A 16,535-nucleotide genomic window follows, 5' to 3' on the forward strand; every position below is an offset into this window, starting at 1 on the left:
GTTGGACAGCTGTGTCTCCACTGATTTATTTCCTGCCACTGCCTCAACAAGAATAATAGTTACAAAGAGCTTTCGGTTTTAAGAATCACCATAACAGGTGTAGGCCTGGAAAGTCAACTGTATGAGATGGATGCTGGACTCCACCCTGCTTTGACTAGCCAGTTGTTGAAACATGGGAAGACTTTTACTCCTTGTCTCCTCAGGAGGGCCACCACTACCAGCCTGCATTCGGTGAAGACCTGTGGAGCAGCTGATAGGCTGAAGGGGAGTACACTGAACTAGTAGTGTGTGTGGTTCACAACGAATCTGAGGAACCTTCTGTGGCCTCAGAAAATGTATATGTGGAAATAGATGCCCTTTAAATCAAGGGCAACATACCAATCCCCAGGATCTAGAGAGGAAATGATGGAAACCACAGAGACCATGAGGAACTTCAGGAGGGAACCTTGAGTTAGCTGTTGAGGTGATACAGGTCTAGAATAGGCCTGAGACTGCCCTGGGCTTTCGGAATTAGGAAATAATTGGAGTAGAACCCCTTTCCTCTCAGGTTTTGCGGAACCTCTTCCATTGGACCTCCAAGGACCAAAAATTACTTGTGAGAGGGGTCTCTGAAGAGGGATGGTTGGGAAGGAGGAACAGAAATTTGTGCATGGGCATCCCACACATTAAAGTCATAGTGACCTAGCAGAGCCTACTGGTTTGCTATCCTAAGCTGCAACCCTCCTCCCCCCAGGTATCTTTGCCAAGTCATAGCATGCCCCTATATAGGCTGTGATCCAAGAAGAGATCCTTTGGGACAAGACTGGATGTCCTTTCATATGCATTGCAATTGTAAGGAGAGTTCTGTTGATTTTCAAAATGGCTTCCTTCATTCAATGTAGAAGGCTAATGCTTGTCTGACAGCCAGTAAGTGAAGCATTCATTTCCTGTTGCTAGCATGCAGCACAGGAAAGAACACAGGAATAAAAATATCCTGGTTTGCGTGGAACTGCGAAACTACCTTAGAGAGAAAGGCGAGGTGCGGTCGCTACTGTACCTTATCCTTATAGAAGACCATGTGTGGCTCTGAGGTCAAGGCCTTAAGCTTAGACACCTTCCTGGCTGCAGTTAGAGCTACCAAAAATGCTACTTTCCAGAAAGGGTAGAGGAGGGAGCATGTTGCTAAGAGCTCAGAAGGAGGTCCCATTGGTCTAGCAAGCACAAGGTTGAGATCTCAAGGGGGAATTGGCTGTTTTATTTGAGGCAGTGGCCCAGCATGGGTTTTGCAAAAACTCAGCAACCCACTGAACTGGCGGAAAGCTGAGTTGTAAAACCCCTTGAATGCCCTGCTAAAATGCTGGCTAAGCCCTGCTTTCGGGCAGAAAGGCCGGGGCAGACGCTCAAAGCAGCTAGCAGGGAGTCCAGCTGTGGGCCCTAATGAGGGCTGGCTCACTGCAATAGACTGAGCTAAGCAGTGACAGCTGGGCTGAAAGCTGGGAGGGCTATAAAAGCCCTGAACCAAACTCAGTCAAGAGGCTAGCCTGGGAGGGAACAGAAGGCTACAGCTCTCTCCTCACCACAGGAAGGGAGCCTCAAGGACCAAGAGACCCTGGAAAGGGTTAGAAAGGGGATAAAGGGGACTACACGGTGGCACTGTAAAATAAAGCACAAGGGTGAAACACCGGAAGGAGGCATGAGAACTCTTACTTTATCAGCCTGGGCACAGGGTGAGGAGGAGGAAATCTGTGCGGACCCTGTGACATGCACTTTTATTGATGATACCAACAGACCTTACTGTTTTAGAAGTAGCAAATAGTCCAGTCAGGGCCAGCGCTTTCATTTAGGCGGCCTAGGCAATCGCCTAGGGCGCCAGGATTATTGGTGGGCGGCATTTTGCCGGAGGGGGCAGCAGGCTGCTCCAGTGGAGCTGCTGCAGTCATGGCTGCGGATGGTCGGCTGTTCGCGCAGCTCCAGTGGATCTCCCGCAGCCACGACTGCGGCAGCTCCACCGAAGCTGTGGGACCAGCGCTCGGGGCGGTGAAATTGCCGTGCGCCTAGGGCGCTAAAACCCCTAGCAGCGGTCCTGAGTCCAGGATAAAGGGAATCAATGACTGTAAAGACGGGAGTGTGTTTTTGTAATGCCCAAATGGAGAACTTTTCCACGTGGCCAGATAGGTGGCCCTAGTGGATGGCTTCCTGTTGCTAAGGAGGACCTCTCTAATAGGGTCTGAGCATGTGTGCTCTGAGAGGTTTAGCCACCAAGTTTCCCTGCCAAGAGATGAAGAGACTGCAGATTGGGATGCTGGAGACGGCTGTGGTCCTGGATGATCAAGTCTGGGACCAGGGTTATTGGTGTGTCCACCAACAGGCCTAAAAGCATGGTGAACCAGCATAACTAGTGCTGTTAAGATCATTGATGCTTCCTCCCTTCTGACCTTCAGCAAGACCTTGTATACAAGCAGGAAGGGCAGGAAAGCATATAGTACATGGTCCTCTCAAGGGAGGAGAAAAGTGTCTGTGAGTGAGCCCAGGCTGTGATTCATGAAGGAGCAAAACTGGTCACACTTTCTGTTGTACTTTGTTGCAAACAAATCTATTTGAGGAAATACCCACCCTTCAAAGATGTTGATCACAACATCCGGGCGGAGGGACTACTTGTGATTGTGAAATGACCTGCTGAGATGATCAGCCAGTTTGTCCTGGAATCTGGAAGGTACAATGCCTCTAGAAGTATTGAATGGACAATGCAGAACTCCCACATTTTTGGGGGCTTCCTAGCACAGGGGAGAGGAGCGAGCATCACCCTGTCTGTCTATGTAGAACATCACTGTCATGTTGTCAGTCAATACTGATACACATCTGCCCTCCAGATAGGCCTGGAATGTCTGGCAAGCAAGGCACGCCACTCTTATCTCCCTTACATTGATGTGCAGCGAGAGTTCTGCCTGGGACAAGAGGCCTTGAGTCCTGAGTCTGCCTAAGTGCTCCACCCAATCCCTCACTGAAGCATCTGTTACTAGAGACAGCGAGAGTTGGGGCCCTGTGAAAGGCACTCCCACACACACCACTTGCGGGTCGAGTCACCACCTGAAGATTGAAGGTTTTTCCTGGGTGGTGCCACTGCACCTGGCACCAGCTGGGAACTGACAGAAGACAGATCTCTTCTGCTGGACAGTAGGGGTGTTGCTGATCCCTACACTGCCAGGGATACAGGCACCAGCAATGAGAGCAGATCCCCGGCTGCAGTGAATGCCTCTGGAATTGATAGTACCATAAACTCTGGTACTGCATTGTCTGCCAAAGATGGCACCTCCAGTGTCAGAGACAGCGGGACCTATGTAGGCACCGGGGTTGCTGGTAACAGCTGTTGCGGTGCCGAGGTAGAGGAATGGTCTGACTCAGGTCTCACTCTGTCCAAGTCTCAATGCCTGGCCATCTTTGGTGCCAGGGATTGACTGCTCTCAGCCGGCTGCCTTTTGTGTTTCTTCCAGGCACCAGGAATGCAGACAGTGCCGAGACTCTTGCACAGTGGAAGGGGCACTCTGTACTGATGCTGAGGTACTTGGTGCTGAGTCGAAGTGACTCTGTTTCAAATCAGGCCTCAATGCTGTCTTCCACGCACTTGAGACAACTGGAGTGCAGGTTGTTCAAGGCCATCTACTGCAGGAGGCACAGGTCTTCAAGCCCAGTGGCCAAGGCATACTCCAGCACTGGGAAACAAACTCTGCTGATGGAAAAAACTCCGAGCACTTACTAAATAAAACGGAATAACTATTTACAACTAAACCAACTATGTACACTACACTACAAAGAACAGCGAAAACCACTGGGAATGTTTGCCAAAGCAAAGACAGCAATTCCAGCAAGCGTCACAGGTGGTAAGAAGGAACTGAGAGGGGACAGCATTGGCTGGGCCCTTTATAACGGTGTAACAAGCACGCGGCACCAGAGGCTGCCAGAGCTGACCTGACGGATACCACTGAGGGAAAAAATTCTGGTGACTGTGTGTCTTGGGGCACATGCACACTTACATCGGAATGGACATGTGCAATCACTCAAAGAACTCAGTATTAGCACAGAAATGGACTAGATGACCTAACAGGTCTTTTCCATCTCTAATGTTCTATGACTCACCAGCTTTTACTAGCATATGGAAGGAATTTTGTGCCAGTGATGCTGCCTAATAGTTTTTTGCATGGGCAGTGAAGAATTATTTTTTCCTTATGAAACTATGTGGGAAATATGTTAATTAGGGAAAACATGGACTTAAAAGCAGTCTGGGAAGATAGCTGGAAAATAAAATCTTCTCAGTCCTTGTCCATCAGCTGAAGTCAAGAAACAGAATGTTTTCTTCATCTTTCTTTCCCCATCCCTTCTTAATCTGTATATTTTGAGGTAACTTTTTTTCAGAATAAACATTTTCATTTTGGGCCTGTATAAGGCAAATCTGACTATCCATTTTGTGTGGATCTCCTTAATTGTACTGTGTTCCTGACTGAGACTGATACAATAATGTGTCAAAGAGATATAGTTTAGATTTTGTTTAAGTGATGGAGTCACAGATGTGGTCTGTTGAGGAAAATATTACAGAAATGTATTTTGCTTCACTTAAAGTATTAAATACCTTTCTGCTCCCCTCTCCCCCGATATACAATGTCAAACTTGTACTAACTGCTGAAATAAAAAGAAGTAACCAAAAGCTGATATGGTATGTGATTAAGGAATGCGGGGAGACTTTTCCCAGGAGACTCATAGACTTTAAGGAATATTGCAATCACCTATTCTGACCTCCTGACATGGCAGGCCACAGAACCGCACCTACCCACTACTGTAATAGACCCTTAACCTCTGGATGAGTTACTCAAGTCCTCAAATCATGATTTAAAGATTTAAGTTACAGAGAATCCACTATTTACTCTAGTTTAAACCAGCAAGTGACTCCTGCCCCATGCTGCAGAGGAAGGTAAAAAAATCCCAGGGTCTGTGCCAATCTGACCTGGGGGAAAATTCCTTCCTAACCCCAAATATGGTGATCAGTTGGACCCCTGAACGTGTGGATAAGACCCACCAGCCAGACATCTGTGAAAGAATTCTCTGTAGTAACTCAGAGACCTCCCCATCTAGTGCCCCATCTGTGTTTATTGGAGATATTTGCTACCAGCTCTCATAGATAGGCCGCATGCCATTTTAGCAGTCTCATCTTATGATCCCCTTCATAAACTTCTCAAACTCAGTCTTGAAGCCAGATAAGTTTTGCCCCCACTGCTCCCCTTGGAAGGCTGTTTCAGAACTTCACTCCTTTGATGGCTAGAAACCTTTGTCTTATTTCAAGCTTAAATTTGTTGATGGCCAGCTTACATCCAATAACATTTTGGCGCCTAACTTAAATAACTCCTCTCCCTCCCTGGTATTTATCCCTTTGGTTTATTCACAGAGAGCAATCATATCTCCCCTCAGCCTTGATTTGGTTGGGCTAAACAAGCCAAGTCTCTTGCAACACTGCTCATAAAGTAGGTTTTCCATTCATTTGATCATACTTGTAGCCCTTCTCTGAATCTGTTCCAGTTTGAATTCACCCTTCTTAAACATGGGAGACCAAAATCGCACACATTATTCCAAATGAGGTATCACTAGTGCCTTGTATCATGCCAAAATACTTCTCTGTCTTGCCTTATTCATCCTAGGATTGTGTTAGCCTTTTTCATGGTTGTGTCACATTAGCAGCTCAGTCATCCTGCGATCAGCCAATTCAGCCAGGTTTTTCTCCCCATCACTTCCAACTGATAATTTTTGATATAAGCTGAAGACTTATTTTGTTTCCCTAAGTACATGGCTCTGCGCTATTAAATTTCATCTCATTTCTATTACTCCAGTTTTCAAGGTCCCCCACATCTTATATGACATTCTGGTCCTCCTCCACATTGGCAATACCTCCCAACTTTGTGTCAACCATGAAAGAGGTTTCCAACTGGAGAGACTACAGGGACAGTTTTTCAAGATCCTTGCAAGTATCCTCTAGGAGCCAAGTTCACTATAAAGCTTTGATGCTCTACCACTGAAAGTTCTCTAGCAATTCTTAATGAAATTGCACCCACAAAACCTCATACAAGACCAAGTGCTGTGACTATTAAGAGCTACGTCGACCATAAGATTTTCTACAACACAATATTTTCACCAGTAGTTTTTGTTCAAGACTAGCTTTCCTGTTTTCTCCATTCCCATTTAGTTCCTCACATTTTAACACAATAATGCAAATAAAGAATATTGAATTATCATTTCAGCAAACTATAGGTGACTTCCCGGTGACTCCCACAAATTGAATGGTTCAACTTCTAACACTGATTTGCAGATGCCCATTGGAATAGCAGCAAGCAACTCTTTAGTAGTTATGCATCTACCCTGATAGTCTGGGTCTTTCAGATGAAACATAAAACTGAATCCTTGACTGCTTAGAGTTATTAAAGATTAAAAGAATAAAGGGCTGTTTGGTTTAAAGAGCTGGTAATGGAATCTGGATTCATTTCTAATTCACTGGTTTAAATCCACCCCATTAACTTGTGACAATGTCACAGCCAGTGTCCAGTGTCCAGGTATACGCATCACAATTGTATCCTTGTGCTAGTATTGATTTTCTTTAATGGCGGGTGTTCCAGAAAAGATTCTATTTTTTGATAGATGGTTGATCTCTGTATATGCAGGCTGTAAATTCCTCAGGGAATCTTCTGAGTGAAAGATTCTGTACATACAAATTTATTTTAAAATTAAGTAGACAATCATTGTAGCTAATTCTGGACACCACCCTTTAGGAAAGATGTGGACAAATTGGAGAATCCAAAGGAGAGCTGCAAAAATGATAAAGGATTTAGAAAACCAGTCCTATGAGCAGGGCCGGCGCAACCCATTAGGTGACCTAGGTGGTTGCCTAGGGAGCTAACATTTGGGGGGCGGTGACTGCAGCAGCCGGACCTTCCGCTGCCTCTGTCAGGGGCGGGACCTTCCACTGCCTAGGGCGGCAAAAAAGCTGGCAGCGCTCCTGCCTATGAGGAAAGGTTAAACACACTAGCCATCTTCTTGAAAAAAGAAGACTGAAAGGGGATCTAGTAAGTCTTCAAATACATTAAGAGCTGTTATAAAGAGGATGAGCTGTTATAAAGAGGATGGTAATCAGTTATTCTCCAAGTCCAATGGAGGTACAACAAGAAGTAATGGGCTTAATCTGCAGCAAGGGAGATTTAGGTTAGATATTAGGAAAGACTTTCCAATTATAAGGATAATTATCCTAATTATAATAGGCTTTTAAGAACAGGTTAGACAAGCACCTGTCAGGGATGGTCTAGGCTCACTTGGTCCTCTCTCAGCATAGTGGGCTGGACTTGATGAAATCCTTTCCAGCCCTACATTTCTATAACTCTCTGTTCAGTTTTACATGAAAATAAAGTTTAGTTCTTTCCCTATATTTACATTTTTACAGCACTAATGAATTCTTGCACAATACATCCATTATGGTTAGAAAGCCACTGGATGCGTACTACTATATGTATCGAGATACATGGCAAGTGTTTTAGAACACTTCGTAGAGGACTAACGTCATGGCAATTAATGATATTACTGACATGTAAAGTTTCTCATGTGCATGAGTTTGCAGCATTAGGGCCATAGTTAGTACTTGATTAACAGTGTTTCATATTTTAATTTAATTAAATCAAAGGCAAGTATACATTAAATATGGCTGTAAACTATTTTACTTGATCCTCTAAGCTCTGCCAGGGTACAGTGCTTACTACCATTAATAATGTTATTTATTTGAATGGGACTATTCAAATAGTATTATACCTGGTTATGTCTGCAGGAATGTGTACCATGTGAGCACTTTAACTCCTGTGATAAAGGTTTTTCCTTTTATGAACTGTTCATAACAACATCTATGTTATTCTGTTTACAAGTTAATTGATAGAAAATGACTAGCAATGTAATAAATTAGCCAAATTTAAAAGCAGGTTTATCCAAAATTAATTGGACAAATCAAATTAGTGCTACTGCATGTTCTTCTTCCCCCAGAAAGAAAGGCACCGACTTTTATACACTGGCTAATGTTCTGTACACACAGTGTTCAATCACAGGATATATGAAACAACTAACTTTCTGAAAACAGATGAGACAGTGAATGTGTAACTAATGTTTTGACTTCACCACAAAAAGGGAGAGGACATTATTCTCTCTTTCTGTAATCAAAAATGACAATTGAAGCTTTGTGGAGAGTCAGGTATGCCACATATCTTAAAGTTAGACAATTCAGTAAGTTCTACAAATGTTAAATATGTGAATAAAATATCTGAAGTACAAAGCATACACTGCAGATGCAATAAACAAGATGGGTATGAAACAAGTGGTATCTTTATTCTGTAAAAAAAAAAAAAAAAATTACATTGTGAAGGTACTTAAGGTACCTTGCCAGGTGATATAAAAACAGAGAGAAGAGAAAAAAGTGAAATGTAAAAACAGATTTTTAACGTCCAGCCTGAAGTTAAGTCCTTATTTTCTTTAGGAATAAGATTTGGTACCGTCAGTCTACAAACAAAACTGTAAAAGAAAGAAGCATTTTAACATTGCAATATAAATCTAAAATTAACCCTTTTGATCATAGAAATATTTGACAGATGCAAAAGTAAGAGTACTGGTAACTGAGCCAAAATGGGTGAAGGTACACCAGATGTGGGTAGGCAGGCCCAGCAAGGCAGGATCCAAGTGCGGAGAGGATCCAGGTGTAGGTTGAGAAGGTTCTGTGTGGGGCAATCTGGGTGCGGGCAGCTCAGTGGGGGATCTGGATGCACAGGGGCTTGTTGGAAGGTTATGGGTGCAAAGGTAATGGGACTCTGCAGGGTAGTCCAGGTGAAGATGGTTGAGGCTCAGTAGGGTGGGTAAAGTGAGACTTGGCAGGAGGGTCTGGGTATGAGGGGGTCTGGATGCACGGAGGTTGGGTGGATGTGGAAGCAGCTCCCTGTACAGTAATCCCTTCTCCCACAGCTGAGGAGCTATGAGTGGGGGGGGAGGGAGGGGAGTTTGCAGAGCTTGCAGTCAGGGGAGAAATCTGGGGGTGGGTCTGATAGATGCTGGGCAGGGGGAAGAGGAAGTCCCATCCTCTCCAGCCCAGTCAGGACTAGCAGTCAAGCCCAGCACAGGGTAGGAGCCACCAGCCGGGTCTTCCCCAGTCCCACCTTGTCCCACAGTGATTTACCTCTCTGACAGCTGCCCTGGGCACCCAAAGTATACCGCTGGGGAAGGTCGCATTACCGCTCTTATGCCTTCCCTTTGCTTCCCCCATCAGAAAGTCATTTTTCTGCAAGGAAGTAAAGAAATCTGTGGGATACACAAATTCTGCGCATGCACAGTGGCAGAGAATTCCACCCGGAGCAGCACATAAAGCTCATTGCCAATTTCAGCTTACACAATTCAGAAACCAGAGTTTAATACAACTGTAAACAATGGGGTTATAAATATGCACTATGATTTCATGTAGGTGTCTCCAAAAATAAATATCAAAATAAATGCTTTTATAAGCAAGATGTGCAGTAATTTTTCTTAAAAAAACAAACAAACAAACAATATTACTGCAGAATATTTTGTATTACAAACATAATGGAATAAAAATATGAAGTTGCAATAATGGAAGAAACATTAATTAGAATATATTATTGTATTTCTGTTCTATTATCAATACTTATATTTCCATTGACAATTTATATACAAGTCATCCCAAGTGTAAAAATACAGTTATAATTAGGCTCATTTATTGCATGTACAAAGTAAATTTTGCTTAGTTTTTTGGGGGGGTTTCTGCAAAATATTGTGCAAAGAAAATAATTGCTCTTACAGGGACATCATCAATTAAAAATTACACTACTTTCTGAACATGGTCTTACCTACTATTGTAACAACTGCCACCTAAAATTGCTATAACTGAAAAAAATTAGAGGTTTTTTTTTTGTTCGTTTACTTTGTCCACTTAAGAGCACTTTCAGCTTCCCATTGTTTGTCTGAGTCTTTTACGCAGCAACAGGGGAAAGAAATTCTTTTTTTTAAATATGTGAAAATGTCATTGCAAAACCACAACATAGACAAGGAGATTCAGATGCAGTAACAAACTACTTAACCATATCTTAAAAACTGTTTAAATTGCAACTTGATGTTGTCCCTTTTGTATAGATTTATAAAACTATGTGCAAACTTAGATATGGCAAGAAGCTTGTCTAAAAATCAACTACCAGCTGGTGAAAAATGTATTTCACAGCTACTCCCATATCAACAAAAAGCTGTTTCATGAGACGATTGCACAACTGTGTGGTAAATTGTTAAATATCCAAACACCTGTTTTCTAATCTTTACATTTGCTGTAGGTCTCCTCCATCTGCCCTCCCCATCCTCTACACATCATTCCAGCTGAGAGTTCCTTTTCAGAAATAAGTTTTTATATAGTTTCAAGAGCTTAGTTTCTGTTGTTAAAATCTTATTTGAGCAGTTAGTTTTTTCTTCTCTAGTAGACACAGGCAGATTAACCTCTTCAGCATTTAAAATGTCAGTCTGTAGTATTATTTGAATATAAAGGAGAAGAGGATGGTGACAAAGATATACAAGACATCTCAAACTTCTGATGACTTTATAAACCATTGATATACTTGCCAACATTTGAAATCCACAAACAGGGACATTTGGGAAGAAAAAATAGGTTTACTTTATTGAAAAAAAAAACAAGATTAAAAATTCTGGAGGTAGCCAGTGATAACCGATTTTTGCAAGATATAGGGACTCTACCTTCTAAACAGGGATAGTGACCATGCACACACTATCACACCTGCCAACAGTCCCATTTTGGGCAGAACTTTTTGTCTGTCCCACATACTAGGAATCCTCCACACCATCAAGTTCCTGTAGCTGGCCAGCAGAGGAGTTGCTCAGCGGCCATTACTTGCTTCTCTATCTTCTCATGCTTTTCTGCAACCCATACCGCATTCCACAGAAAGACAGAATGAGTAGCAGGTCTGTAAGTTGAGCACCCTACCAAAGGCTCCAGTAGATCAGGAAATCTGGATGGTAGTGAGAAGAGATAAAAGAGGGGTGACTGACAGACAAATTCTAGAGGCTGGGAGAACAGCAAGGATAACCAAAAGTAGGGTAAGAGGTAAGGAAGGGAAACATCAGTGTCAAATGAGAGGAGGAGGAGACATCACAAGGAGGGATGGGAAAGGGTATGATGGGACTGATAAAAGAGGACTGTTCCCCTACAAAGATTGCAGAGGAATCCAGCCCCTGACAACTCCAGGTGCAGTAGGAGGCTATACTACCTCTTGTATCTGCAAGAATATAACAGTAAGGCATAGTTATGATTTATCCTTGAAAGTTTGGTTACACAGAGGAGGACCATAGGCCCTGAGGAAGACTCCATTATTTTACATAGGTGCTGGAAGTAGGGGTGCACCTTAGCTTGAAGTAGTATTAACAACCCAAATACATGTTTTTTTCCTTCCTTACCTCTACCCCTGCTTTTGGTTATCCCTACTATAAAAATTGTTCTAGCACCACTGGAAAAGCATCTCTATTTTAGGATGCTTAGCCAAATGCTGACTCTTTGGGGGCTTTGAAAATGTATCAGTTGCAACCTCATGATACAGCACAAAGGGTAGTGGTTGGTAGGAAAAGGCAGGAGCAGTTTCATACTAGCCTAACATGCAAAAGAATGCACACAGAATCCTGAGGCAGCTGGAGGAATCTAGTAGGTTCCAGATTGTCCAGTTTATCCAAAAAATGTCCTTAGAAAAATGTTTCAAATCTTAGCAAGTATGGGATACTCCGTCACTAGAATCTTTGGAAGTCTGTGTCATCTTCTCTCTCAATTCCTGATGCAGAATGTGTGGGGCTGTTGAGCTATTACCAGATTTTTGTTTGTTTGGAGTAAGTAAGAGTAAGGTTTACTGTGGGAAAACTATTGCCTTAAGTAGTTAAAAGTTATTGAAGGAGACATAAGGCTTGAAGTTTGTGGCTTCAGGCATCACTGTCTCATTTTACCAAAATAATTCTCCATATAAAGCTATAAATCCATTGCAGAGGATTTATTTCGAAGTTTCAAATTAATTTTTGCTCCATAATTTGCTGTAGCTTCCGCCACACACTGCTAGTTTTTTTTGTGTTTTAGCTCATGTCGCTTTTACTGCCAATACCAGAACTCCAGCAGGGAGAGTAATAAGCATCTTGGATAGATGTACTTCTTATAATATTAGGATTGGATTCTATTTTCACATCATTTCACTTTACTTTTTTGCATCTTTCTTGCTGACAAGCCTATAAAGCAGCATAAAAGTAAGGAAATGTGTGCCTGAGCCCTAATGGACAAGTTGTCCCCTTTCTTCCACAGCTGCAGCAGGATCCCTGGCAACAGAACCCAGGCATTTCTATTGCCTTGGGGGCAGAATTTAGACAGGCCACACAGTGAGTGCAAACATTGGAGAGGAGCAAAGGCCAGCTCTGTGAGGACTCCATTACCTCATGCAAAGTCACCTTGCGGTTGACTGGGGCCAAGAAAATCTCTGCTGTTGGATCCTTCAGTCTTGCATCCCACAGAGTAGTGCTAGGCTGAACATCTGGCCAGTTAGAGATTTATGTATGTAAATTCAGTGGTTCTAATACAGGACCATTGGTGTCCTGTGCAGCAGATTCTGTCACCATGGTGAAACTTCTCTGTCAGCTTTCCGGTGACATGTTTTGTTTGTTGGGAGTCCCATCCACATTAATCTTATGAGTTTCAACTAACTATGCAGAAACAGAAGAAGAAGGAAAAAAAGGAGAGAGAGAGAAAAGAACACCTCTCTGCACCCTGTGTGGCTTTATCTAGATTAGAAAAAGAGGTCAAGGTAACTAATCTGTTAGTTAACTCCAATCTCCCCATGACCTTTTCCCTAGTGTAGACTAAGGTCAAGACTTTTTACCTCACTTAGGTGGCTGAGGTTCAACCTGAGGCTCCCACAAGGGTTGACCGAGACCAGCTAAACGGCGGTAAGAGACATTAATTTGAATTTACTCTGGGGGACATTCAGAGTAACATGTGTCTGGGTTAGCCAACATATATTAGCTAACCCTGCTGTAACCTCAACTTCTTCTAAACAAAGATATGACCAACTAGCTGCAACTAGCCCTTAGTTCCCCATATCTGCTATACAGCCTACAGTCTCTAAGACATTTATGCCAGCTTACCTCCTGCCCTCCCACATTGGAGTTTTGCCAGGTGGATCTACATGGCAGCACATGCTACCATGGAACACTGTGCTGCAGCATGTGGAATATGAGTGCCCCTGTGCAGCCTCTGCTTCTTACCGCTGAGTTAGGTAACTATAGTAGCTCCTGCTGCTTTTCACACCTTGAATCCCTCGGGTAAGAGGTGGGATTTAGCTATCTGTAAGCTGCAGGCTGCTTTAATTGCAGCACTGGAAGTTCAGAGTTCTGCAGTAGAGAATGCTGTGGTGAGGAGGACTGGCACTTAAATTTTCACCATGAAACTAAATATTTCTGCCCTTGAAACAGTAAACAGAAACAAACACATAGCTTTTTATTTACCAAATAAATCAGCAGTTGTGACAGATGGATTGCAAGCTAAACAGAAATTAGTTATGAGTTAACTAACTTCAATAAATTATCAGATTACCTAAAAATTAAAATAACCAGTTTAATTATAAGGCCGAAGACTGACAGAAATGATTGTCTATTACATTTGGGACAGAAATAATGGGGCTGCCAAGAAAAATAAGTGCTGACATTATGGCAGACACAATACCCTATGCAACTAGAGCATTAGGGACAAATTCTGCCAATGGATCTCCTCACCTTCTTCACTGACTTCAACGGTTATTGCTTGTACCTATTTGATGGCAGAATTTGTCATCTACTGTCTGACTCTCTCACACTGCAAAAATAATTTGTCATTTATTACTTCTGTGAGAAAAGTAATCAGCAACAGACGAACAAATTTGTTTTTAGAACCCATAATTAGTAATAGAATTACCCAGTTGTGCTTGAATAACTCTCTCTCTATATATATATATATACACACACAAGCTCACTATATACTGTACATGTGTAATCACAACCAATGTATGGCAGTTTGAGTTTTTACTAAAATACAGAACTATTTGAATAAATACGATGGCTATATATTAAATCAGTAGACTTACAAATGACAGACATACAGCAAGATTATTCCACAGGTACGAAAAGGGTAGAAAATTCATATAATAATGCCATTTAGAGATGGCTCAGAGCAAGTGTATCAAACCTAACTGGGTTTTTGAGAGAATCCAAACCCTAAATATTTTATTTGTCATCAGAAGCATGAACTGGTAGATGATACATTTTTAAATTTTCCTAGTAGTACATCAGGAAATTATACTGCAGCATTAGCCAATGTTGTCCAATGTCATCATTCCATTCTGGAACCACTGCTTTCCAGATAAGAAGTCTGGAAATATACCATGATGCAAATTTGTTTGTAGAAATCTTAAGACAAAATATCTAACCCAGCAATTTGTATGATCTGAACTAAATCCCACAAAAAAATGAGTAATTTTGCATTATTATTGTCTGCTGGGATTCCAGGCGCTTAACATTACCAATGTCATTTTCATTCTTAACTGGTTTAAAAATCATGGGTGAGATCCTGGCTCCATTGATTTCAATGGCAAAACTCCCATTGACTTTAACAGGGCCAGGATTTCATCCTGTGTTTCACTCTCTCTCTCTCGCTGATACAGCGAGTTCAGGAATTTTAATGTTTGGCAAAATGTACATTTTTAAGCTAGTGTTGGGGTGTTGATAATCAGCTTGATTGAAGTTCAGAGTCAAACTACGGTACATTTTCTATTAAAGGGCAGATTAAGGCACAATATTTACAGGTACTGCAACCACTGCAGCATTTAAGTAAGATAGACCAAATAACCATTATCATTTTTCAAACTAAATTGGTAAACACTCTTACAATATTCTTTCATAAAACAGCAGATAAGCTTGTGAATTTAGTACTCTTGATTCTGGAACCATTTGTACATGGACATCACTAACATACACCCACTGTCCTGCTGATGCTCCCACAGCTTCCTTTAAACCTGAAATGCAAATGCAAAGAGTTACTATTCACTGGCTTATACCTTTACTATCAAATGACACACTGGTGCTTCACAGAAGAGGTGGGAAAATACCTTTGAACATATCAGTTATTCATGATTTAGAAACATATGTAATAATTTGTTTATATCTTAAGTGTACACTGAATAAGTTTGTTTTGTTTTGTTTTTTAAACGTTGTAGCCAAATAAATGTGTATTGGAAAATGTCATAATGGGAGGAGCAGGTGAAAGGTGATATTTATATAGAATATGACCATTGTTTTATGCCATTCACAAAAATTGTATTTACACTGGATAACTGTTATATCTTGTTTTTGCCATGTCTTTTCTCAAAAAGCAGCTTGTCCTCCTTTGAGGTTTTTCTGAATTACATTGATAATGTATAGTACACAGGATCAATTCTGAGACAGAAAAAGGAATATTTCAGCAGTTATTTAATAGCAATTTAAAAACACTATAAGGATCCACTTGGCTCCCATGAACTTTCAAAGAGAACCAAGTGATTAGTGGAGACTTAAGTTTTCTTTTAAGAAGTCAATACATCTCTAGTCCTTTTCCTTGTAGAGAGATGGGCTTCTAATATAAAATGATTGCTAACAAGGATTGGCAGTTTTTTTTCCTAAAATGAAAAAAAGTTGCAGACTGACCTCCGCATCAGCCCAATTCTCCTGCCCAATAATCACCCAGCCATTATTTGGCAGAGCTCCTGGCATCTTCTCCTTTATTTCATAGGATGCCACTTCAAACTTCTGTGCCGGCAGTCACCAGGAGAAATTTTCAATCCTCCATGAAATAGTATTTCTTACTTCTCATGCTAAACCAGAGTATTTGGTATTTTTTGCATACTGACACTGTGCATAGCATAGTATAAGACTCAAAATGGAACAGCTTCTGTTTCAAATAACTTTCAATCTAAGAGACACAGAAGAGATAAGATCCCCAGAGAAGGAAATAACTTGTTTTAAAAACTGTTACTGACTCACTTCTTGCAGGCACTGGGAAAGAAGTGAGCCTTTAGGAAGGACATCAGTGAAGACAGAAAGATGACTTGGTATTCCACAGGTAGAGTGTAGGTGGCATAGAAATTAGTGTTTATATATTGGGTTTACTAAAACAAAAATTAACAACTTGTGTGGCAATGCAAATTATGAGATGATTCAAGGCCAAAGTGTTTACTCAGTATAGGCCTGGTCTACACTACGCGTTTAAACTGATTTTAGCAGCGTTAAACCGATTTAACTGCGCACCCGTCCACACTACAAGGCCCTTTATATCGATATAAAGGGCTCTTTAAATCGGTTTCTGTACTCCTCCTCAACGAGAGAGGTGAGGTCGGCCGGGGGCGCCTGGGTAAAAATAGGAATGATTCCTGGTCATTCCCAGTAGATGGTAC

General features: G+C 41.8%; 1 protein-coding gene across 1 annotated transcript in view; it reads right to left on the bottom strand.

Annotated features, from left to right (window-relative positions):
* Positions 1–9,058: 9,058 nt before the first annotated feature.
* The window catches only part of USP45 (ubiquitin specific peptidase 45), a 111,079-nt gene continuing 103,602 nt past the window's right edge, over positions 9,059–16,535 (bottom strand). The window contains exons 18-19 of the mRNA XM_075063853.1: positions 14,996–15,122; positions 9,059–9,316 (exon numbers count right to left, since the gene is read on the bottom strand). Coding sequence (XP_074919954.1) covers positions 9,301–9,316; positions 14,996–15,122 — 143 coding nt within the window. The 3' untranslated portion in view covers positions 9,059–9,300. The remainder of the gene's footprint in view (positions 9,317–14,995; positions 15,123–16,535) is intronic.

The sequence above is a fragment of the Chelonoidis abingdonii genome, chromosome 3, assembly GCF_003597395.2.
Source record: "Chelonoidis abingdonii isolate Lonesome George chromosome 3, CheloAbing_2.0, whole genome shotgun sequence".
In the NCBI taxonomy this organism is placed as follows: Eukaryota; Metazoa; Chordata; order Testudines; family Testudinidae; genus Chelonoidis; species Chelonoidis abingdonii.